This window comes from Perognathus longimembris, chromosome 15, assembly GCF_023159225.1.
Source record: "Perognathus longimembris pacificus isolate PPM17 chromosome 15, ASM2315922v1, whole genome shotgun sequence".
Lineage (NCBI taxonomy): Eukaryota > Metazoa > Chordata > Mammalia > Rodentia > Heteromyidae > Perognathus > Perognathus longimembris.
In genome coordinates this window covers 5,013,832-5,037,799 of record NC_063175.1, presented here as the reverse complement: position 1 = coordinate 5,037,799, position 23,968 = coordinate 5,013,832, and the positions used below count along the sequence as shown (strand labels likewise).

General features: G+C 39.5%; 1 protein-coding gene across 1 annotated transcript; it reads left to right on the top strand.

The window, feature by feature from the left end:
- The first annotated feature begins 2,375 nt into the window (after positions 1 to 2,375).
- LOC125364163 (chromosome-associated kinesin KIF4A-like) lies at positions 2,376 to 6,056 on the top strand. Its single transcript, XM_048363612.1, has one exon. The coding sequence runs from the start codon at positions 2,376 to 2,378 to the stop codon at positions 6,054 to 6,056; it is 3,681 nt and encodes a 1,226-aa protein (XP_048219569.1).
- The last annotated feature ends 17,912 nt before the right edge of the window (positions 6,057 to 23,968 follow it).

Below are 23,968 nucleotides of genomic sequence, written 5' to 3'. Positions count from 1 at the left end.
GTTCCATAGCTGGAGGCAAATACCGGTTAGTATGATTTAGTTCCTGTTAATTTCCTGGCTTGTAGCTGTTGCGGGACAACTCTCCATAGTTTTGCTTCGCCTCTAAGGCCATGAGCTTTCCAGCTTCCTTAGATTGCTTGTTTGCAAAGCAACCTATAGCCCTGTTCGCTCTCATTTGCACATAGCCTGATTCCTTTGCTTATTTGGTTTTCATTTCCTTAGCCCTTTGTCCCTTTGCTGTGGCATTTTTATTGTGATAAGGAATAGATTTTGCATCTCTTTATGTCTTTATTATACAGTTCAACAAATAATATATTTATTAAACAATCTAAATCCTACTCACTGAGGTGAAAAAAAGAGATCAGAATATACTGTGAAAAATGTAGCATATTTTCACTGATTCAACAGAAGAAAATAAAAAGAAAGAGAATAAACAGGAATAAAAATAAATAAAAAGTAAAACCCATGAAAATACTAGCTATCAAGTACTGAAGTTTTATGCTATGCAAAGTATGTTGCTTGCATTTTCCAAGTCCTTCATTTCATAGTCATCAATTAGATACAATCATAATTTTCATGCAATTCACAAGAACAAGTATTACTTAAGGCACATATCTAATAAGCAGTAAGAAAGGTATTCCAATTCGTGTTTCCCTACTTTTACAACATCATCCCAACTACATGGGAAGTGGTTTAGGTTGCCTTGGGCATATACAGTAGACCCTACTATTTAAAAGAATATGATGATCTGATGTTCATCCATTTTCCAGTAAATTTATTTGATAACTGAGTAATATCTCCCTCATATAAACATACTATATACAAATTATGTATATATATACACATATACACAATACACATACGTGTGTGTGTATATAACATGCATCTGTATGACATGTGCTTCTAGGTATCATAAATTGGTTTGAACTGCTCCTTATTGTGGTTTTGATTTTTATGTTGCTATTAGTGATTGCTGTTGAGTATCATTTTATGCACTTCTTGGTAACTTGTGTATCTTCCTTTTATTGAGATGTACTCTGCTCCTTCCATCATATTTAATCAGAATGTTAAACTTTTTAGTATAAGTCCTTTATATGTTCTATATACAAGTACATTTATTAAGTATGTGGTTACACATATTTTCTCTAATTTAATGCTTTGTTTTCTCATTTTCTGGATGTACAGAAAATTTTAAGTTTGGTAAATATGTTTTATCCATTTCTCCCTACTTTTTCTTTTTTATTTTTTCTAGAAAGGCTTTACCCAACTCAAGTTTATGAAATGTTACTCTTCCAAGAGTAACATTTCATTCAAAATTTCTATCCAATTTGAGTCAATTTTTTTTGTTTCTAATGTTGGGGGATCCACTCCCTTCTTTTACACTGTGCTACCCAGTTGTCTCAGCACCACCTGTTAGAAAAAACTAAGTCCAATTTTCCTGGAACCTTAGTATCAATACAATTTTATTAAGAGCAGAAAAGATCCATCAAATCAAGCAAGAGCGAATTCTTGACCTGATAGTGGCCTCAGTCCCTGTTTTCTTCCTTTTCTCCGTAATTACCACTATGACTCTATACCCTCCAAACTGTAGACTCAGAATTGTTTTTTATTGTCAATAAATAGTTTCAGAATAAAGCTATAAATAAAAAGTCGAATATTTTATTGGTCTTTTAAAATTTCCTCTCTGTTCTTGAATACCAAATAACTTCTCATGTTGCAGCTCCTTAAGTAGCCATGGGGCATCAGCTCCTCAGTGTTTCATTCTATAATGCCATCTCTCTAATTTAGTCCCATTAATGTCCACATCAGCTGAATACAGATAAACATCATGAATGACTTCTCAGATGTTCTGCTTCCACAGATGGGACTCATTTCCCACAGCCACTGAAGCCGCAGTGACTCGATACAGTTCAGATATTGTTTTTTCACGTGTCATAAACGGAATACATCTATTTGCAATGAGATTTGCCCATGCTTGTGATAAATAGGAAGTTGGTTTCTTCACAATCCCACCCCTAAAAATCAGGTTTTTTTTTTTTTTTAATTACTATCAAATGGAATAGGTATCTTTCTCTGGCATCTGAGAAGACCTTAGTGTGAACTGGAATATTCGGCGGGGGGAGGGGGGAGGGAAGAGGATGGGGGCAGGCTGTATTCCCATCCCCCAGTCATTTTCCATGCTCAGCACCAGCCATCCAGGGGGCACAGCCCTCTGTGCTCCACACACATGCTGTGTGCACTCTGATTGGCTGAAGTCTCTGGAAGGAATCCTTAGGAAATTTGGCGGTTAAAGATCCAGTTGAGACAGGAGACCAGGAGGGGCCAGGAAGGCTGTGAGCAGGGACCCTAGTTGGAGGCGATGTGGAGCTAGAACCATGAAGGAAGAAGTGAAGGGGATTCCCGTAAGAGTGGCGCTGCGCTGCCGCCCTCTGGTCCCTAAGGAGAGGAGTGAGGGCTGCCAGATGTGCCTTTCCTTTGTGCCTGGGGAGCCGCAGGTGGTAGTTGGGACAGATAAATGTTTTACCTACGATTTCGTGTTTGACCCCTCTACCGAGCAGGAAGAGGTCTTCAATACAGCAGTCGCCCCACTCATCAAAGGCATTTTTAAAGGCTACAACGCAACCGTCTTGGCCTACGGGCAGACTGGCTCTGGGAAAACATACTCAATGGGAGGTACATACACTGCAGAGCAAGAGAATGAGCCAACCGTTGGGGTCATTCCTCGGGTAATCCAGCTGCTCTTCAAAGAAATCGGGGACAGGCGTGACTTCGAATTTACTCTGAAAGTGTCTTACTTGGAGATTTACAATGAAGAGATTTTGGACCTTCTGTGTTCGCCTCGAGAGAAAGCCTCTCAAATAAATATCAGGGAAGATCCTAAGGAAGGCATCAAGATTGTGGGGTTGACAGAGAAGCCTGTTTCCATTGCCTCCAACACTGTTTCCTGTTTGGAGCAGGGCAACAACTCCAGGACGGTGGCTTCCACGGCTATGAACTCCCAGTCCTCCCGATCTCATGCTATTTTTACCATCTCCATAGAACAAAGAAAGAAGAACGATCAGAACTGCAGCTTTCGATCCAAGCTACATCTGGTAGACCTTGCTGGATCAGAAAGACAGAAGAAAACCAAGGCAGAAGGGGATCGGCTAAAAGAGGGTATTAATATTAACCGAGGCCTGCTGTGCTTGGGGAATGTCATCAGTGCTCTCGGCGATGACAAGAGGGGGAGGTTCGTGCCCTACAGGGATTCCAAGTTGACTCGACTGCTTCAAGATTCTCTAGGAGGCAATAGCCATACTCTGATGATAGCCTGTGTGAGTCCTGCCGACTCCAATCTAGAGGAAACATTGAACACCCTCCGCTATGCTGACAGAGCAAGAAAAATCAAGAACAAGCCTGTTATTAATCTTGATCCCCAGACAGCTGAGCTTAATCATCTTAAGCAACAGGTACAACAGCTACAGGTCCTCTTGCTACAAGCCCATGGAGGCACCCTGCCTGGGTCTATCAGTGTGGAACCATGTGAGAATCTCCAGTCTCTCATGGAAAAGAACCAGTCCCTGATGGAGGAGAACAAAAAACTAAGCCAGGGCCTGAGTGACGCAGCAGGCCAGACAGCCCAGATGTTGGAAAGAATCATAGTGACCGAGCAAGCAAATGAAAAGATGAGTGCCAAGCTCAAGGAGCTTAGGCAACATGCAGCCTGCAAGCTAGACCTTCACAAGCTGGTGGAGACCTCACAAGACCAGGAATTAAAAGGAAATTTAGCCTTAATTTGTAACCTGCAACAAGCAATTGCCCAGCTATCCGATGACACTGTTGCTTGTATAGAGGCAGCCACAGATGGCGCCCTGGAACCAGAAACTCAAGTGGAAACAAGTGCAGATACTAGCAGGTCATCCGATATTTTCACCACTCAGCATGCTCTACGCCAGGCCCAGATATCCAAGGAGCTCCTTGAGCTGAATAAAGCCCTTGTCCTGAAAGAAGACCTTGCTAGGAAGATGACTCAAAATGAGAGCCAACTGCAGCCCATTCAGCTCCAATACCAAGATAATATTAAACACCTAGAATTGGAAATCATCAGTCTGCAAAAGGAAAAGGAAGAATTAGTTCTTGAACTTCACTCAGCCAAGAAAGATGTCAACCAAACCAAGCTGAGCGAACACCGTCGCAAATGCCTCCAGGAGCTGGAAGGCCAGATAGCTGATTTGAAGAAGAAACTCAACGAACAGTCGAAACTGCTGAAGCTGAAGGAATCCACAGAGCGGACTGTCTCCAAACTGAACCAGGAGATACAGATGATGAAAAGCCATCGCGTGCAGCTAATGCGTCAGATGAAGGATGATGCTGAGAAGTTTAGGCAGTGGAAGCACCAGAAAGATAAAGAAGTCATCCAGTTAAAAGAAAGAGACCGCAAGAGGCAGTATGAGCTGCTCAAACTTGAAAGAAACTTCCAGAAGCAGTCTACTGTGCTCAGACGTAAAACAGAGGAGGCAGCAGCTGCCAACAAGCGTCTCAAGGATGCTCTCCAAAAGCAAGGGGAGGTAGCCAGGAAAAGAAAAGAGACACAAAGCTGTGGAATGGAAAGCACAGCAACTCGAGTGAAGAATTGGCTTGGAAGTGAAATTGAAGTAATGGTCAGTACAGAGGAAGCCAAACGCCATCTGAATGACCTTCTTGAAGACAGGAAGATCCTGGCTCAGGATGTGGCTCAACTCAGAGCAAAAAAGGAATGTGGGGAGAATCTACCTCCTAAACTCCGGAGGTACACATTCTCCCGTGTTTCAGCACATGATCGAGTTCCCGAGACAGAGGTTTCCATTACCCAACAGATTGAAGGCCTAGAGACTGAAATGGAACTCAGGAGCGCTCAGATTGCTGACTTACAGCAAAAACTTCTGGATGCAGAAAGTGAAGACAGGCCTAAACAACGCTGGGAGAATATTACTACCATTCTCGAAGCAAAACATGCCCTAAAATATTTAATTGGAGAGTTGGTTTCCTCAAAAATCCAGATCAGTAAGCTTGAAAGCAGCATGAAGCAGAGCATAGCTAGCTGTGCGGACATGCAGAAGATGCTGTCTGAAGAGAGAAATCATTTTGCTGAGGCTGAGACCGAGTTAAAGGCTGACCTGGTCAGAGCAGAGCAACACCACCAAGAGAAGGTTCTTTATCTTCTCATGCAGCTGCAGCAGAGCCAAACAGCAGAGATCCAGCCAGAGGCATCAAGAGAAGTTAGTGGGAGGGAACAGCAGCTGCTAACCACATTGAAGTGTCAGGATAATGAGCTGAGGAAGATGCAAGAAGTGTGTGAACAAAACCAGCAGCTTCTCCAGGAGAAGGAAGTCATCAAGAAGAAACTGACCCTCCTCCAGGTAGCCAGCAGACACAAATCTGTTCATGTTCCAAACTCTTCCTTTGAATATATCCCTCCTAAGCCAAAACCTTTCCAGGTTAAGGAAAAGTTCCTGGAGCAGAGCCTGGATATGGAGGAACTAACAGACTATTCCGAGAATTCCATAGATGTGCATGAGAATGGTGGCAGTGATGGGGACAATGAGGAATGGAAGCCCACCAAATTAGCAAAGATTACCCAGAAGCCCATCCACGGATGTGCCTGCAAGTGCTGGTGTGGGAACAGGAAGTGTGGGTGCAGGAGGCAAAGGTCAGACTGCAGTGTGGCCTGCGGCTGTGACTTCACAAAGTGCCGGAATCGCCAGCAAAGCCAGTGTAGCTTCAGTGGTGTTGGGCAGGGCAGTGATCCTGAAGACTCCTTAAAACTGGAGGATCCCACAGAGGTCACCCCAGGACTGAGCTTCTTCAATCCTGTCTGTGCCACTCCCAATAGCAAGATCCTACAAGAAGTGCGCGATGGGGACAAAGCACTGTTCAACAAGACTGCACTTGCTCTCTCCTTCGGCTTCTCAGAACTGCAACCCAGAACAATAAAATCCCAGCAAAGTAAGGCCCCAGGGAAGAAAAAGAAGAGAACTCTGGGCAGCAGTACCAGTTTTTTCTCTGGCTGCTCTTCTATGGAAGAAGAGGCCTATTGAAGTCATGGCCATAGTCCCTATCAAGAGTTTGCCCTGGGATGCACTCACTTTCAGGTTGTAGCCAGGAGGGGGTTCTTGAATGAGTTCTCTGGATTTGGGTTTCTTGCTTTAAAAAAAAGGGGACAGTGTTATGGGAAAGGAGGGGGACTTTCGTTGGATGTTGGTCATCAGTCTCCAACCATCTATACCAGATATCTTTTTGTTCCTGCAGAAGGTTCTTAAGCCACCTGCTGAATAAACAATCAATTCACCTTCCTAGTAGGTCATCAGGAGCCAGTGCCGAGTACCACCTAGTTCCTGGCTCTTTGTGAGCACTGATGGAAACAAGGAGGGGCATTCCCCTTCAAGGTCCTCTCAGTTCCATGGAGGAGCCTGCCCACAGCTCACTTCAGTCAGGGGCTACTCTGCCTCTCTGGATTTTCAGTGTTCAACAAGACCCCTAATTGTCTGCCAGCGAATGAAACTCTCACATGCTAAATAAATAAATTTCCCATCGAATCGCAACTATTCCATGAGATATTTACTCCTTGTATCAATAAGTAAAAGAATCTCTAAAATAAAAGCCAATTAAAATAGAATTTAATCATTAGAACCAGAAAAAGGGGAATATTGAATTTCTTCAGTAAGACACAAAAATCACAGGCAACTAGAAAAAAAAGGTTATGCTAAAATTTAAAACTACCATGAGTTGAAACACACTCAATAGAATTAAAGGCAGAATGGGAGAAAGTATTTTCAGTCTTATATTGGTTAGATAGTAATATGCAAAACACAAAAAAAACAGAAGCCAAATTTGAATATCAATCCATCAGGAGCATGTCTCATTTGCATAATAGATTGGCATGGGAATATGGGTAAGGAATTCTTCTGTGTGGGCTAGTCCTTAACTTAGTTCCTTCAGAGTGCACCTTAGTTTTGTGTGGAGGTATGCATCTCCCTGTTTTGAAACTGCTTATTGAAATAGAGTCTCCCTATTTGTTTTAAATTATTTCCTTGTAATTTATTTTTGCCAGTCTTGGGGCTTGAACTCAGGGCATAGACACTATCCCTGAGCTTTTGTGCTCAAGGTTAGCACTCTACTGCTTGAGCCACAGTTCCATTTTTGATTTTTTGGTAGTTAATTTTAGGCAAGAGTTTCATAGATTGTTCTGCTTAGGCTGGCTTTGAACTGTGATTATTAGAGCTCAGCCTTCTGAATAGCTAGAATAACAGGGATGAATCACTTGGACCATGCACTTGTATAAATTTGTTGATGACTGGTTCCTTCAGTTATATTACCGATATCTGAATTTCACAGAAAATGAATGGAAGCTAGAGAAATAATAATTCAATGATTATTCTAGAGTTTTAAGAAATGCTACAGCAATGGTTTCCAGAAGCAGAAACTCAAGAGTTGAGGAACCTGGAAGAATAGTGCCAAAGGAACCAAGAAGTAAGAAAAAAATTCCTTTCCTATTTGCTTTTCCTGAACCTTAAAACTATTCAAAAAAAGAATATAAGTAATATTGTGTTTGAAACACTTATATATTCTGATTCCCTATGTGAGTAGTTTTGCCTGCTTTTTATTTAATTTTTTAATTTTTTATTTTCAAGGCCATGTACAGATGGGTTACAGTTACACATGTAAGGTAGTGAGTACATTTCTCGTTATATCTATTACCCCCTCCCTCATTTTTCTCCCCCCTTCCCTCTCCCAACCCACCTGCCTCAAGTTGTATAGTTAATTTCCAACATACTGTCTTATGAGTATCGCTATTGCATTGGTTTGCCCTTTATCCTTTGTCTCACCATTTTGATGATCCCCTCCCCTTCCCTAATTCAGATGACGGTATATACAATACCCAGAGTACTGAAATCAAATATAGTAGCAACAGTGTATAAATCATAGGAAAGAAAAAAGAAAAAAATTCACACAGTACATTAAAAATTACAACAACGATATAAAGCCTCTTGTTTCCATATCTTGGGGTTCGTTTCACTTAGCATCATCTTATATGCTCTTATGTACATAACTATTAAGCTATATGTCTAGGAGTAACCTAGACTTACACTAATTATTACCAGTGAAGGAAACCATACAGTCTATGTTTCTTTGGGTCTTGCTCACCTCACTTAATATGATTTTTTTCCAAGTCTTTCCATTTCCTTGAAATGAATGGGGCAACATCATTCTTTCTGATAGAAGCATAGAATTCCATTGTGTACATGTACCACATTTTTGGATCCATTCATCTACTGAGGGGCATTGGGTTGATTCCATATTTTAGTTAGTGTACCTGTTCTTTAAATTACCTCTTCAGAGGCCTTCATTGACTTCCCGGTAATATTAAGGTCACCTGATTTATGCTGCAGTGTGTGTGTGTGTGTGTGTGTGTGTGTGTGTGTGTGTGTGTGTGTGTAGTTTATTGGAGATAAGAATCTCATGGACTTTCTTGCCCAGGCTGGCTTCAAACTACAATGCTCAGATCTCAGATCTGAGTTTCTAGAATCACAGGCCTGTCCCACTGGCACCCTAGAGTAATAATTTAACTGTAATAGCTCTGTAGATAACCTGTGTCTCATCCTGATGCTAGCTAGGCTCTGCACAATAGAACGGGTAACTGCTCTGTGCTCAGTGGCATCCTGGGACCTGATATGTAGTGAGCAGTTGATAAAAATCCATTAAATGAAGGGGTAAGTCATGGGAGCTGTTTTCCAAACCATAGCACAAGCAACATAGAGAGTAGAATTTTCTGCTTATCCTATTTAACTTTATATATATCATTCATGAGCTTTTTAAAATCTAAGTTGGCAAACTTATAACTTTCTATTACCCACTAGAACACAGGAATTATAAGTTCCTATAATGATGAATGGATCCGTATAGGAAGGCTGTTATATTTTCCAATGTAATGTCTCCTTTTTAAAATATAGGCAGACACTTCAAGACTTCCTGACTACAGTGTTATGAATTTTAAACCCAATAAATGTATCTAATTACAGTACTGAAATGAAAGTTTTCCTATGTTGTCAATTATATTTCTCTTCCCAGTTGAGGTTCTTCTTTTCTGGAAAAGATTGATTTAGTGTATTTATCAGCACATTATAGAAATGTAATCCTTGTGTGTGTATGGGGGGAGCAGTTATGGGGCTTGAACTCAGGGCCTGGGTGCGGTTCCTGAGCTGCTTTGGCTCAAGGCTAGAGCTCTACTACTTGAGTTGCAGCACCACTTCCAGTTCTTTTCTGAGTAGTTTATTACAGACGAGTCTTACAGACTTTCTTGCTCAGGCTGGCTTCACACTGCACTCCTCAGATCTCAGCCTCCTGAGTAGCTAGGATTACAGGCCTGAGCTACCCAGCTGGCTTTTTCGTTTCTTCTATCGTTATGTGTATGCTGGCTAGGGCCTGCAGCTATCCCAAAGCAGTTATGCTGAAAGCTAAAACTACAGGCACAAGCCATTGATGTTGAACAAAAGTGCATTCTCTAAGCCAGAGTTTCTCAAATGGTTTTGGGGGCTGAGGAATTTTTGCTGTGAGGCTGTTCTTCACATTAAAAGTAGTTTAGCAGCACCTCTGGCCTCCACCTGCTAGAATACAACCATCCCCACCCTTTGCATTTATAACAAATGTATTTGTAGACATTACTCAATGTTATATGGGGCAAGAAAAGCATTCTCGGTTGGGAAAAAGTACTTTATGTTGAAAGGATACTTGTTTTCCATGTTTACAACTGACTTTTAGAGAATTTAATTCTAATGTTTAAAGGAATGTTTTCCTTTTCCTGGATAGAATTTGCCTTTCTTTCTAAAATCAGTTTGGCAATGAATTTGCAAATTTAACATTGAGGTACTCTCCAAGATTCAACCTTTGGTCCTTGCTATACATGATCACTTTGAAGATTTTTTGAATTTCTGGTAGTTTAACACTAAACTTTTTAGAAGTGTAGGTTCTATTCTTGTTATGAATTCAGTGTGCTCTGAAAGACTTTTTATTGCTTCCGTGGAAATCTGTAAAAATGACTGAAGTTATTTTTGGCCCAAATAACTCTTAGAGCAATGCATCCTTCATCTGTCTCAGTCATTCACATTTCTCATGGATTTCACAGCTTTTACATTAGCTCCATCCGGTTAGAATTTAGATGAACAAGGACAAAGTTGCATGGGCAAAGGTGAGAAAGTGTTTGAAGGAATGCCATTTAAATTGCCTTCTTTTACCTACTCCTTTATTCTGAGTTCATTGTTGCTCTTATATACCATTTTACATTTTGTTCAGATATTGAGTGAAAGAAGCCAAGTTAAAATAAATGCTTCAGAGTGATTTTCATAGGAGCTGAGAACATGGCTTTAGGGATGAATGTGAGATCTGGAATCACAGGAAGCTGAAGGAGATGCTTGCCTTTCAGACTTGGCGAGATTTGATTTCTTTGTCTACAGGAAGTCCCCAAGAAGGCATCATCCTGGTAGTAACCAGAATATAGCAGCACCCTGTCGCAGGATATTGTGCAATATATCCTCATCATTGAAGATGCATCTGTAGCACCCTGTCTGAGAAACTCAGCGTGTATTGGCTCAAGAGGAGAGGTGGGCCGTGCACAACAGTGCTCAGTGATGGTAAGCACTGACCATCTCCTCCTTTGTAGGGTGACAGCCATAAGCAAGCTGTATTTATTGCAGTGGGAGTTCATCCAATTCTCTGGGGCTGGCTGGCTTCTGTTCTAACATGCTTTATCATGGGTCAGCAGCTGCAGAGACAGAGGGTCAATTTGCCAACCCTTGTTTTGCTGTCATTGGCAGTGTGGAAATATGCCATGGAGGACAGAAAGTAGCCCTGGACATTCTCTTCTTTGGTATCTCCGCCATCCCTTATGCCAATTGTACTCACTTAGCAAATAAATAGCTCTTGGAAAAGCAGGACACCATACGGGTAGGTCAAGAAGACTCTTTAAAATTCTTTATCCAAATCCTTCCTTGTGTGGAGAAGAGCAAGAGAACTGAGTGTGTTGGCCAAGTCTACATGTCTTGGGGGGTGGGGAATGTGCAGGGATGTGCCTATGTGGGTGCTGGTACTGGGGTTTAAACTTGGGGCCTGGGAGCTATCTCTAAGTCTGCCTGGCCTGGTATCCAACCATGATTTTCAGACCTCAGCCTCCTGAGTAGCCAGGATTATAGGCTTGAGCCACCATTTCCCAGCTACAGGATTAACTCTTGGCAGAACTGAGATCATTTGGTTTCCTAAGTGAAAAATAAATGTATTGTTTTAACCCTTGCCTATGTTTTTGTATGCTTTTGGACATAGTAGGCCAGAGAGACGGTTTCGGTTAAGTCAAGCTGCTATAGCATAATAGCACAGATTGAACCACAAACATTTGTTTCTCACAGTTCTGGAAAGCAACAGTTTAAGATCAAAGTGCCAGGAATGTTGGATGTGGTAAAAGCTCTTTATGGACTACAGATAATATTTCCATGTGTGGCCATTCCTTAATTCATTCAGGGGAAGAGAGAGAAGCTATACACATCTTCTAAGGACACTAACTGCACCACAGAAGGCCCACCCTCATGACCTCATTTCTCAAATACCACTCTCCAAAGACCACCTACACAAGGCTCAGAGTTTCAGCAAAGTTATTGTAGTGGAGTGCAACAGTTTTGGATCTTGGCCTTCTTTCAAAATGAGAGGTCTGAGAGGAGCTATTTTTGGATTATTACAAAATTTTCCCAGAAAGCTAGTTGGGCCAGGGATGGACCAGGCGAGGGGTATCACCCAGGGAGCAGGACGATGTGTAGGCAAAGTTTACACTGCTCTACCAAACAGGAACCATGAGCAGCTGAGGTGTGTTTGTGTTGGCACCCGCCTGTGGCCAGGACTCTCCAGAGGCAGTTAGCAAACTTCCCTTTTTATCACACTGTGTCTCCTAATATGTTCTACCACATGAATGACATCTCCACTTCTAGGTGGTTAACTGGAGATAGGAAAGAGTCTAACAGATTTTCCTGCTGTGTTGGCTTTGAACCACAAGGGTGATATCTCAGCTTCTTCATAACTAGAATTATAGGCCACAGATATTTGTAGCACTGATTATTTTTGAGATAGGGTCGCTTTCTTCTACAGCATAGACTTGCACAATGATTAGTCATTTTAGGCTTCTTGTTGTAGGTGAAATGACAGGTACATAAAACTGTTTCCAATCTCTTTATTTAAAATGGAGTGTCATTGACTTTTCTACTGAGGAGCTAAATAAATCTCTCAGGAGTTAGATAAATCTCTGTTGTCAGCATTTCTAGTATCTGGGAAACAGCTAATTCCACTGAAAAAATTATACTAAGTGAAGTGAGCCAGACCCAATGAAACATGGTCTCTATGGTTTTGCTCAAATGGTAATAATATATGTCCAGGCTAGTCCTCGCAGATGATCACAATAGCTCAACATCTATGAACATATGATCACATAAGATTATGCTAAGTGAAAGAACTCCAAGTTATGGAAAGAAGCAGTTTGTCCCTTGTTCTTATTTTTAACACACTATGTGAAATTATTTCTTTTGTTTATCTTCCCTATGGTTTAACCCCTGTTGTCACTGTATTTGATTCTGGTACCCTGGGTAGTATATGTACATTTGTCTGAATCAGGGAAGGGAAGGGTAGGGTCCATCAAAATGGTGAGACAAAGGGTAAAAGTTGAACCCATGAAACAATACTTACAAGACAATATGTTATAAACCAACTGTACAACTGGAGGGAAGGAATTGTGGAGAAGAGAATGAGGTATAAAAATGAAGCAGGATGTAACAAGTATGACAAGAAATGTACTCACTACCTTACGTATGTAACTGTAACCCCTCTGTACATCACCTTGATAATAAAAATTTTAAAGAAAAAAATATTGGTTGTTCTTATTTTAAAATAAATACTAGCTGTTGGTTAATATAAATGACTATCTCCATCTTATTTCTCCTGGTTCAACATGTTTATGGAATGATTTTTTTCTCACAGATGTACAGGGTTATAGAGGATGGTACCCAGTAGTACACTGTGTTTTGAAAGAAATTCCACCAGCCACAAAGTAACATAGGAGGTGATTAGTGACTATGGTACGGATAACATCACCCATTCAATTTCTTCAATATATTTTTTAGTTCTTTTCTAGCTTCTGATGACAGTGTTTCTGTTGTTGTTGTTGTTGTTGTTTTTAGTGTAGCTTTGCTGCTTTTCTGCCCTAAATCTTTTTTCTTTTATTTACTTTTTCTTTCATTTTCTACTCTGTCTTTGCTTACCTCTCTCCTTCCTTCCTTCCTTCCTTCCTTCCTTCCTTCCTTCCTTCCTTCCTCCCTCCCTCCCTCCCTCCCTCTCTTCCTTCCTTTCTTTCTTCTTTCTGCCTTTCTTACTTTTTTGGTGCTAGTACTGGGCTTGAACTGAAAGCCTCAAACTCTTGCTTGGCTTTTTTTTTTGCTCAAGGCTGGCACTTTACTCCTTGAGCATACCTCTATTTTTGGCTTTTTGTTAGTTTAATGAAGATAAGCATCTCAACAGATTTTTCTGTCCAGGCTGGCTTTGAAACATAATTTTCAGATTTCAGCCTTCTGAGTAGCTAGGAGTACAGGCATGAACCAGCAGCACTTCAACTTACTCTTTTCTTTTCATTTTCCTTTATTGTCAAAATGAATTACAGAGGGGTTACAGTTTCATGTGTAAGGTAGTGAGTACATTTCTTGTTCAACTTAATAGCATTTACCTCCACGTAGTTGTTGCTTTTTTTTCTTATTAATTGTCAAAGTGATGTACAGAGAGGTTACAGTTTCATAATTTAGGCTTTGGGAACATTTCTTGTACTGTTTGTTACCTCCTCCCTCATTCCCCCTCCCCTCTTCCTTTTTCCTTCTCCCCCCATGAGTTGTTCAGTTGGTTTACACCAAACAGTTTTGCAAGTATTGCTTTTGTAGTCGTTTGTCTTTTTGTCCTTTGTCTCTTGATTTTGATATTCCCTTTCACTTTCCTAGTTCTAATACCAGTATATACAGTTTTAAAGGTACTCAGATAAGATACAGTGATAGTGTGGGTAAAACCATAAGAAGGGGATATAAGAGGATCATCAACAATAGAAGCTATGGTTTCACATAGCATGTTGAAAGTAATTACAACAGTGATATAACATGGAATTCATTTCACTTAGCATCATCTCATGTGTTCATAGGGGCAGAGCTATTAGGCTCTTGTGATCCTCTGCTGTGACTAGCCTAAACCTGTGCTAATTATTCCCTATGAGGGAGACCAGAGACTTCATGTTTCTTTGGGTCTGGCTCACTTAACTTAGTATAATTTTTTTCCAAATTCTTCCATTTCCTTATGAATGGGACAGTGTCATTCTTTCTGATAGAGGCATAAAATTCCATTGTGTATACATACCACATTTTCCTGATCCATTCGTCTACTGATGGGCATCTGGGTGGTTGTTTCTATTTCTTGAACTTCTAAAAGCCTTCATTCCTGAACTCACCAGTGGAAGAAGTGTAAGTCTTTCAGACATCATAGATCTTAAGTGTATATATAGGAACCTCAAAATACTACCTCTCAAATACATGTCATCAGTTGTAGAAAATGTCACTGATAAGTATTTCCCATGTCTGTGCTTTTATGTTACCATTTGAATTTAGGTAAGTTAAGGACTAGTTTATTCTATTAGAGGGCAGGCATTAAGAGGGAAGTACGTCATTGGTTTTTTATTTATTTGGTTGCTTCTGAGTCTATGTACTTAGCTACAAACAATGGCTGATCGAGTTCTTCTTTGTGTGTCACTTTAAAGGTCTACCCAATGAGTCACCATGGAATCCTCCTCAAAATAAACCAATATTGCCTTATTTTGTGACATTCTGTTTAGTTAAATAGCAACATAGGTCACTGCAAATATCTGCTAATTATGCTCAAGAGCATCTGTCCCTTGGTCAGTCATAGCTTTTCTAGTGTGGTAATTGACCCCCTGAATTTCAGGCTGTTTCTTTTCCATGGAAGGAGTCAGCTCATGCAAAACCTCATTACTGGTCCTACAATCAGTGATCGCCTATGGCCAGCCTCTCGGGAAACTATATAAGCTAAACAAACCCCAAACCCAGGAAAAACTCACAAAGAACATTAGCTAGGAAACCAAATAAGACACAGCCAAGAAAATTCTCAATGTGCATACTACATAATGAAGACAGTTATGATATAAAGAGAATAGTTTCAAGGTATACTTTAGACAGTGTAGTCATGCTGGCTGTGGAGATAGCAGTGTTAATCTTTTTTTTATCAATACTGACTGTGCATTTTATGCCAGACACTGGGCTTGGGGTTGAGAGTGAAGCTGCGAAGGGACAAACACTAAAGTATCCAAAAAGCAGAGGACACTTGTCCCTATAAAATATATGTCATCCATTGTCAGGATGAAACCATAATGTTTGTATTGAAGTAGACTACAGAGAACTGAAAGGCATAGCGGCAGAGAGAGGAAGAACAAGGGTTTCTCAGGCTCAGGTTTCACTCCTTACTCTACTTGAATTTTGAGGCCTCATTTCGCATACCTGTAAAATATTCATTTAGTTATGACACAACTCATAATTAAACTAGTTAATCCAGATAAGCATTTAAAATACTGATTAAAATCCAATAAATTCATTGTAGGTATATATGTCACAAAAAGTTTTCGGAAGTAGTGTATGAGTTCAACAAGAACGATTTTAATGCCTGATCTTCAATAATTATATATGGAATTAGTAGTGGTGTGTTTCCTACTTATATAATGTCTTTGCCTTGTTTTTTTCTTTACAGATGAATTGGAAAGCAGAAAGATTAAGATATGCCAGATATTGATGGCTCACACCTGTAATCCTAGCTTCTTGGAAGGCTGAAGACAGAAGGATTGAGGTTTGAGGTCTACCTTGGCAGAAAAGCTGACGAGACTCCTCATCCCATAGCTGGGTGTAAGCTATGTGGCAGGCTGAGATTGGAGGCTGTTAGTGCCAGGATTACCTGCGCAGAAAAACTGACTCCATTTTATGTCCACAGAGATAAAGGAGGAAGAGGTGCATGCCTTGATCCCAGTGATGATGGGCAATATCTCAGGCACAGGCCAGGGCAGAACTCAGGATTTGATCCTTACAAAACAACAACAGTATAATCTTCACCAGCACAGCAACAGACAAAGGCCTAATATCTGTCATCTACAGAGAACTAAAAAAACTAACCCCCTCCAAACCCAGTAAACCAATTATTAAATGGGCAAAGGAGCTAAAGAGAGACTTCACAGAAGAGATAAAAATGGCAAAGAAACATATGAGGAAATGTTAGACATCCCTGGCAGTAAATGAAATGCAAATAAAAACAACCCTGAGATACCACCTCACTCCAGTTAGAATGGCCTATACTCTGAACTCAGGCAATAACAAATGCTGGAGGGGGTGCGGGGAAAGAGGAACCCTTCTCCATTGTTGGTGGGAGTGCAAATTGGTACAACCACTTTGGAGAACAGTATGGGGGTTCCTCAAAAAGCTCAGCATAGACCTACCCTATGACCCAGCCATACCACTCCTAGGCAACTATCCTGAACAACAGGTCTCAGGATATCATAAAGACATCTGCACATCCATGTTTATCACTGCACAATTCACAATAGCCAAAATATGGAAACAACCCAGATGCCCCTCTACAGATGAATGGATCCAAAAAATGTGGTACCTATACACAATGGAATACTACACAATGATTAGGAATGATAAAATATTGTTATTCACAAGGAAATGGTCAGAACTTGAACAAATAATGTTGAGCAAGACAAGCCTAGAACACAGAGAACAAAAGGGCATGGTCTCCTTGATATATGACTGTTAAGGTGGTGGGAGGGGGGACAGTAGAGACCAGGTATGCGAAACAAAAAACTTCTTGTCAAATGGTATTTCCACAGGTTTGGGTCAGCGACCTTACATTATGTATCTAAAACAAACAACTACTAAACATAAAATGGTCTAGAATAGACCTCTCAGTGGATCACAATAGCTCAACAGCTATGTACATATGATCATATTAGACAAGGACAAGCAAACTCTATTGTTGACGTTATATTTAAAGTTCTAGGTGAATTTCCTTTGGCATATGCCACGTGGCTACTGTATATTTTTGGTACACTGGGTATTTTATATATGCCTACCCTAGGGAAGGGAAAGAAAAAACCGAGGGTGTAAGATATCACAAGAAATGTACTCATTGCCCTATTATGTAACTGTACTCCTTTTGCACAACTTCTTGTCAACAAAATTTAATAAAAATAAAAAAACAGTGCAAAACAGTGTTGGTGGTATGGTTCAGGAGTATCCTATAAAGCTAGTAAGCCTGATGTCTTGAGTTCAATATCAAAGCTAGTAATACCAACATAAGGAAAGAAAGAGAGAAAGAAAGAAGGAAGGAAAGAAGGAAGAAATGAAGGAAGGAATTAAAGAGGGAAGGGAGGAAGGGAGGGAGAGAAGAGAGAAGGATGGAAGGAAAGAAAGAAGGAGAAAGAAAGGAAGAAGAAAAGAAGGAAGGAAAGAAAAAGAAGGAAAGAAGAAAGGACACATATAAAACTGAATAAAGCTAGATGTATAATTTAAATTTTATACTATTTTTCTTACCCCTAAAATCTTTTATTAGGTACAAAAAATATTTTTAGACAACATTGGTTCTTTTTTTCCCCTACAGGTCCTGGGGCTTGAACTCGGGGCCTGGGCACTGTCCCTGAGCTTCTTTTGCTTAAGGCTAGGACTCTACCACTTGAGTCACAGAGCCACTTCTGGATTTTTCTATTTATATAGTACTGAGAAATCAAACCCAGGGATTCATGAATGGTAAGCAAGCATTCTACCACTAAGCCATACTCCCAGCCCAACAATACTGGGTCTTAAAGAGGAGAAAAATGCCCACCTGGTGTCTATTAAGACAAGAATATTCAATAGAACAAAATAGTTTATCTGATTGGTAGGTTTATTGTAGAAAAGAGTTAGAGAATTTAATTGCTGAATTGATACCTTAACTGTGTTCTCTTTTTCTTTTACTGTATTCTCTTTGTTTTTACAATGACACTTAAATATATTCATTTAAATTCAATCTAAAGTCACTACCATGTGCTTTTCTATGCCAGGAAAATTTCGAAAATAATACATGTAATAAAGTTTGCAGTTCTGACAATGTGTATGAACTAGTTGTTTCAAATGTTTAGGGTTATGTACATGGACAAAATTAAAAATATACTTTTTTCACAAGTTATAATGTATCTAGTAATAGATCTAGGTAGGAAACTAAATGAGCCCATTAGCCTGGTCACTGAAACTTCTTTCTTGTTTTCACAAAAGAAATAGTTATTTTTTTCTTTGTAACTGGGGAAATTAAGAATTTTCTGTGTAATGAAGCAGGAGAAGCTGGAGAAGCAGGAATAACCCCATGAGAAATGGTTTTCTTATCCAGCCTACTGACCATCCAGCCTCCTATCAATTACCCTACATTCTACTCTTGGCAGGGAACATGAGGAATCCACCGGCAAACATTTTTTTTTTTTTTTTTTTTGCCAGTCCTGGGCCTCGGACTCAGGGCCTGAGCACTGTCCCTGGCTTCTTTTTGCTCAAGGCTAACACTCTGCCACTCGAGTCACAGCACCACTTCTGGCCATTTTCTGTATATGTGGTGTTGGGGAATCGAACCCAGGGCTTCAAGTATATGAGGCAAGCGTTCTTGCCACTAGGCCATATCCCCAGCCCACTGGCAAACATTTTTAAGACAGGAATACTATGTCTCTACTTTACAGACAAAGAAAAACAGTATCATCTTGTGCTTTTAATATGCGAAGCTCATGCTTTGTTAGCTTGTGGTCTAATAATGGAGCTGAGGCTTTCCAAAACACAGTGGGTGCCAATAATTTTTATTAAATTCAAGTCAATAAAATGCTATTGGATTTAAAAGAATAAACACATTTTTCTCACTTCATTAAGAAGTAGTGAAGAACAAAGTGCCCAGCTCTGAGACCCATGGGATTTATTAACTTGGCTAGGGATAAATAACTAGTGAATTTGTATGCAATCACTCAGATAGGAAAATGTATCACATTATAGCAAAAATTCTGTATCAAATAAAAACTTAGTAAACAGTAAAAGGATGTGAAAAATCCAATTATCAACCCCAAAAATAGATGTATTAAATAGATACTTTGCTGTTCAAACTTTGCAATAGAACCACAAACTCTTAAAGAACAATAATAAAATCCCCAATGCCACATGTAGTTATTATGACTGTTATTTTCCCTCTTGGATACATTTTAGCTGGACTAATAAACACATAGTGCTATCCCTGGTTTAAATATCACTTTATCAATGATTAATATTAATTGTTTTGTATTCATATGCTGAATCCAGGTATGAACCTTGGTGAGATTATATTCAAACATCTGTATGGAGTTGTTTCATTGTTATTGAATTTTGAACGTTCTATACTTAGAACAAGTGTTTTGAAATTAGGTATATGGTTTATGTATTTCATAGGTCTATGATTGTCTCTCATTCTCTTGTGTCTTTCTATGGTAAGATGTATTTACTTTGGGAGCTGGGCACTAGTGGATCATTACTCTAATACTAGGTACTCAGAAGGCTGAGATCTGAGGATCATGGTTTGTAGCCAGCTGGAGCAGGAAAGTGTGAGAGATTCCTACCTCTAATTAACTACCCCCAAACACTGGAAATGGAGCTGTAGCTCAAATGGAGCAATAAAAACCCAGAGACAGGGCCCAGGCCCCGAATTTGATCCTCAAGACCAGCACCCCTGCCCTCCCCACCCAAAAAAGTTTAACTTTGGAGAAATTAGTGTTAGTAAATACTTTTCACATGCATGGTGCTTTTCTAGCATCATTTCTGTTTTTAAAAAGACATTTTCAGTTTTATTCTATAATTTCTTGCAAAAGTTATATAGGTTGAGTTTTATTTTGGCTCCCAAAACTTAACTTTAGTTAATTATTACCTATATTTATTTTCAGTTATATTCATTTTGTTTTCTGTACTTTGGAACAATTGTTAGGTATATAAGCATTGAGAAATATTCTTGATTAATTCTTAATGAATTAACCTCTTGATTAATTGACCTACCCATCATTACAAGATAGATAGTTTCATTTCTGATGATGCTTTTTACTAAAAATCCTGTTTGTATGATGCTATTTAACTATTCCAGGACTATTTACTCCACTGTTGGCATGGTGTATCTTTTTCACTATTTTTCCTTTAAATCTTAATGTATTTTGAAGCTCTATGTTTCAACTGGGGTGTGTAGGTTATTTACAGTTGATGTGATTATTGATATAATTAGAATTGAATCTTCCAATCTGCTACTTAGTTTCTACTTGTGGCAACTGTTTTTTATTCTTTTCCCTCTCTTATTCTGCTTTAAATTTTTTATTGTCTTGTTCAGTATGCTACTTTTTAAATTCACTGCTGATTGTAGGACTTAAGAGTATACATATTACATACTTATTTAAAAAAAAAAAGGAACAAAAAAACCCCAATGTGAAATCCTGTTGATATTGTGTCTGTCACAAGTGTCCTAGAAGAGACAATGCCGCGAATCAGTAATGGCGCTGGCCGGATGCTGGCGCCAAGATGAGCTTCTACTTCTCTCACACCTGGGGACTCTCCATCAAGAAAACCGCAGCTAAGGAAAAGGCTTTTTTAAGTGCAAATGTCACCTGCTTCTGTTTTTACAAACCTGATGTAAGAATAAAAGGTGTAAAACATAAAAAAAAGAGTATACATATTTTCTATTGTTTTTATCTGAAAATGCAAAAAGCAGAGGGGTTACAGAAACACAAGTCAGGTAAAAAGTACATTACCTTTTGGACAATTTATTCCCTTCCCTATTCTTTCACAGTTTTTCTCTCCCTTCCCACACATAACTTCATTTTCAAAATAGTATGTAGTGAGTACAGCTGTTGCATGTATTCACCCTTTGTCCCTCATTTCTGTGCTTCCTCTTACCCTCCCAAAGAATATAGACAAACAAGAGAAAAAGCGAAGACACATAAACAGTATAAAAAGAAAACAGTCTCTTGTTTCCATTTTGTGGAGTTCATTTTGATTAATATTATTCATTTTGATAAATTTTATTTTGTATGATCAGATGCTCATAGGCATTGTGCCTTTCTGTTCCTCTCCTATAAGTATCCTCCTTTGGTCTCACCGTGTGTGAATGCCTAGAATCCTGTATTATGCAGGTATACATTCTTACTCTTGCTGTAGTATCAAGGTTACTAAAACCTGTTTTGATCTAGTCTGATTTTAATCCTGTCTCGTTTGTTTTAACTTCTATGTTTTGCTCCACCATCGGAACACATAGACTAATTTATAATCCTCCTCTGGCAATTCTGCTTTCAGTTCTGTTCTCTCTGTTGTGAACCATATTTTTCTGCTTCTTTTTGTGACTTTTAAACTTCTCTTAGGTGCCAGACTGCAATTTTGCCAAATTGGAATTTAGATGTTTATCTTTTTATGTAATTATTCTTCAAATTTTACTTTGTGAGGTAAAGTTTCTTGGAAAGTTCAAGCAGGCACTGGCTATTTTCTCTGAAAAGAATCAAATAGTACATGATGTAGACTTTGTGGCACATAATGATGTTTGATGAGCAGTCTTGTTTTCTTTTCTTATGACTTAAAAAATGTAGAAAACCTAATAAATAAAAAATAAAACTCTCCAAGCTAGTATACGAATAAAGTTCCCATCATTTGTTTTCTGCCTCTTGGAAATCACTGTCTTCTATTGCATGATGCTTAGGATCTTCAAACACACAGTTTCATTTATTTTGCTTGTTTGTGAAGGGTTTTTGGGGGGGAAGTTCAATCTGTTACTGCATCGAGTTTCCTAGGTTCAGGAGAACCTCTTGTTTCCATTTGATTCTGCTATTCCTCCTACTGTTCTGCACAGCTAAATGATTCTTCCAACTATTTTTTAATTCCAAGTTGAATACTGTAAAGTCTTCTGTAGACTGTAAACAAGGTCTAGTAGAAGCATCTAATTAGGATAAATGGGTTCTGCTCTCCACGAGAAAGGATAGCAGTTATTTGATCTGCTGCACTGCAGAAATCGATGGATTTGGGTTGTTTTAACTATGCTTTTATCAAAATCACATTACACAATTCTGTGCATAAACCCTGTGAGATTTATAGAAATTTTAGGCAAGTTTATGTCTATGAAGACATACATAACTTGTAAATCTGCACTGAAGGTCTCCCCTCAATTAAGTGATAAAAGATCTATTAGCATCTTTCTGCTTCTCCCTGGGATAACCTCAGTAGATCACAGACATATAAGGGCTGCAGAAACCTGAAGAAAATGATTTCTGCACTGTCAGATGCCAAAGTCATTTGAAGAACCTACCCCTGAGCTATAGATGTTTTTCTTTTTTTTATAAATAATAATTACTTATTTATTGTCATAGTAATGTACAGAGAGGTTACAGTTTCATACTTTAGGCCATGGGTACATTTCTTGTACTATTTGTTACCTCCTCCTTCATTCCCCCCTTCCCCCTCCCCTTTTTCCCTCTTCCCCCAAGAGTTGTTCAGTTGGTTTACACCAAATGGTTTTTGCAAGTATTGCTTTTGGAGTCTTTTGTCTTTTTAATCCTTTGTCTCTCAATTTTGATATTCCCTTTCACTTCCCTAGTTCTAAAACCAGTATATACGGTATCCAGATAGAAACTAGCATCATTTTTCTCTTTTCATTCAATTCTACATTCTGAATATACCCACTTAAACAAAGTTAGAGCTTAAAGTTAGAACTGAAAAGACGAAGAGAAATGAGAACAGAAAGTGAAACCCTTCAATTGTGGAAGGTATCTGGAAGATGATGAAAGTAAGTGCCAGGAGCTAGAAGCATTAAAAAAAAAAAGAGGTTCAGGTCTTTAACTATACTTACAGGAAGCCACATGACCCTGTCTGTAGATGAATAGAAGACACTAAGGGAAGATGAGAACCCATATTTAAAAGAATGCTTAGTGCATATAGGTAACCAGCTGCACCAATTCTTCGACCAGTGATACCAATCTGTTCCCAGATGTCCTGCTAAGGTACTATCTGTGCTAACACCTAAAGGGAAAAAAAAGGAGTATGTCCTTTTACAGAGCCTCAATTTATCCCTGTAAATGTGTTTGGCAGTAGCAACCGCAGAGCCTTGGCACTTGGTCAATGTGAGATATTGTACTGTGAATGCTGACCCTGGAATCCTAGCCTCCTGTAAGTAAAGGTGGGTGGACTGGCTGCCTTCACCATTATTCCTCCACCTCTTACCCTCTCATCATTCCTTATCAACCCCTCTTACCACTTCCATTCACAAGTCCCACAGACCTGGCCCTTGTTATCCCCTTTCTGAGTTATTTAATAGATCTCCAAATACTCGCCTAATTCTCCCATGGGACTTCATCAGTGACATCATGACCTTTTCCCTATATTCCCCTAAATACATGATATCTACTCATAAAGAAACACGTCCTTACACGTGGCCCACCAATGTACCTGACAGACTCGCTATCTGCCTCTATCCTCACACCCTCCACCCCCAGCCACTCTCCAGTGTACTTGTTACTCAAGGATCCTCCAGGCTGACCTTCAGACTGCTCACTCCTGAGGGTCCCTGCTCCATTCCCAACAGCATATCTGAAACCAAACCTCTCCTCACAAGGGCACACGCTGATCTTAGGCCCTGACATGGGATCTTCTCTTCCATCCTGTTCTACCCCCTGGATATCTTCATTCGAACACCAGAGCTGATTTCTGTCCTTAAAGGTCATCACTACTGAAGGGTAACAAAGTTTACTCTGTTAAAAAGTAGAATTAAAAACTTTAACAGGTGATCCTCATGAAACAAAGGATAAATGCATAGAACTCACTGTCAATTTATAGAA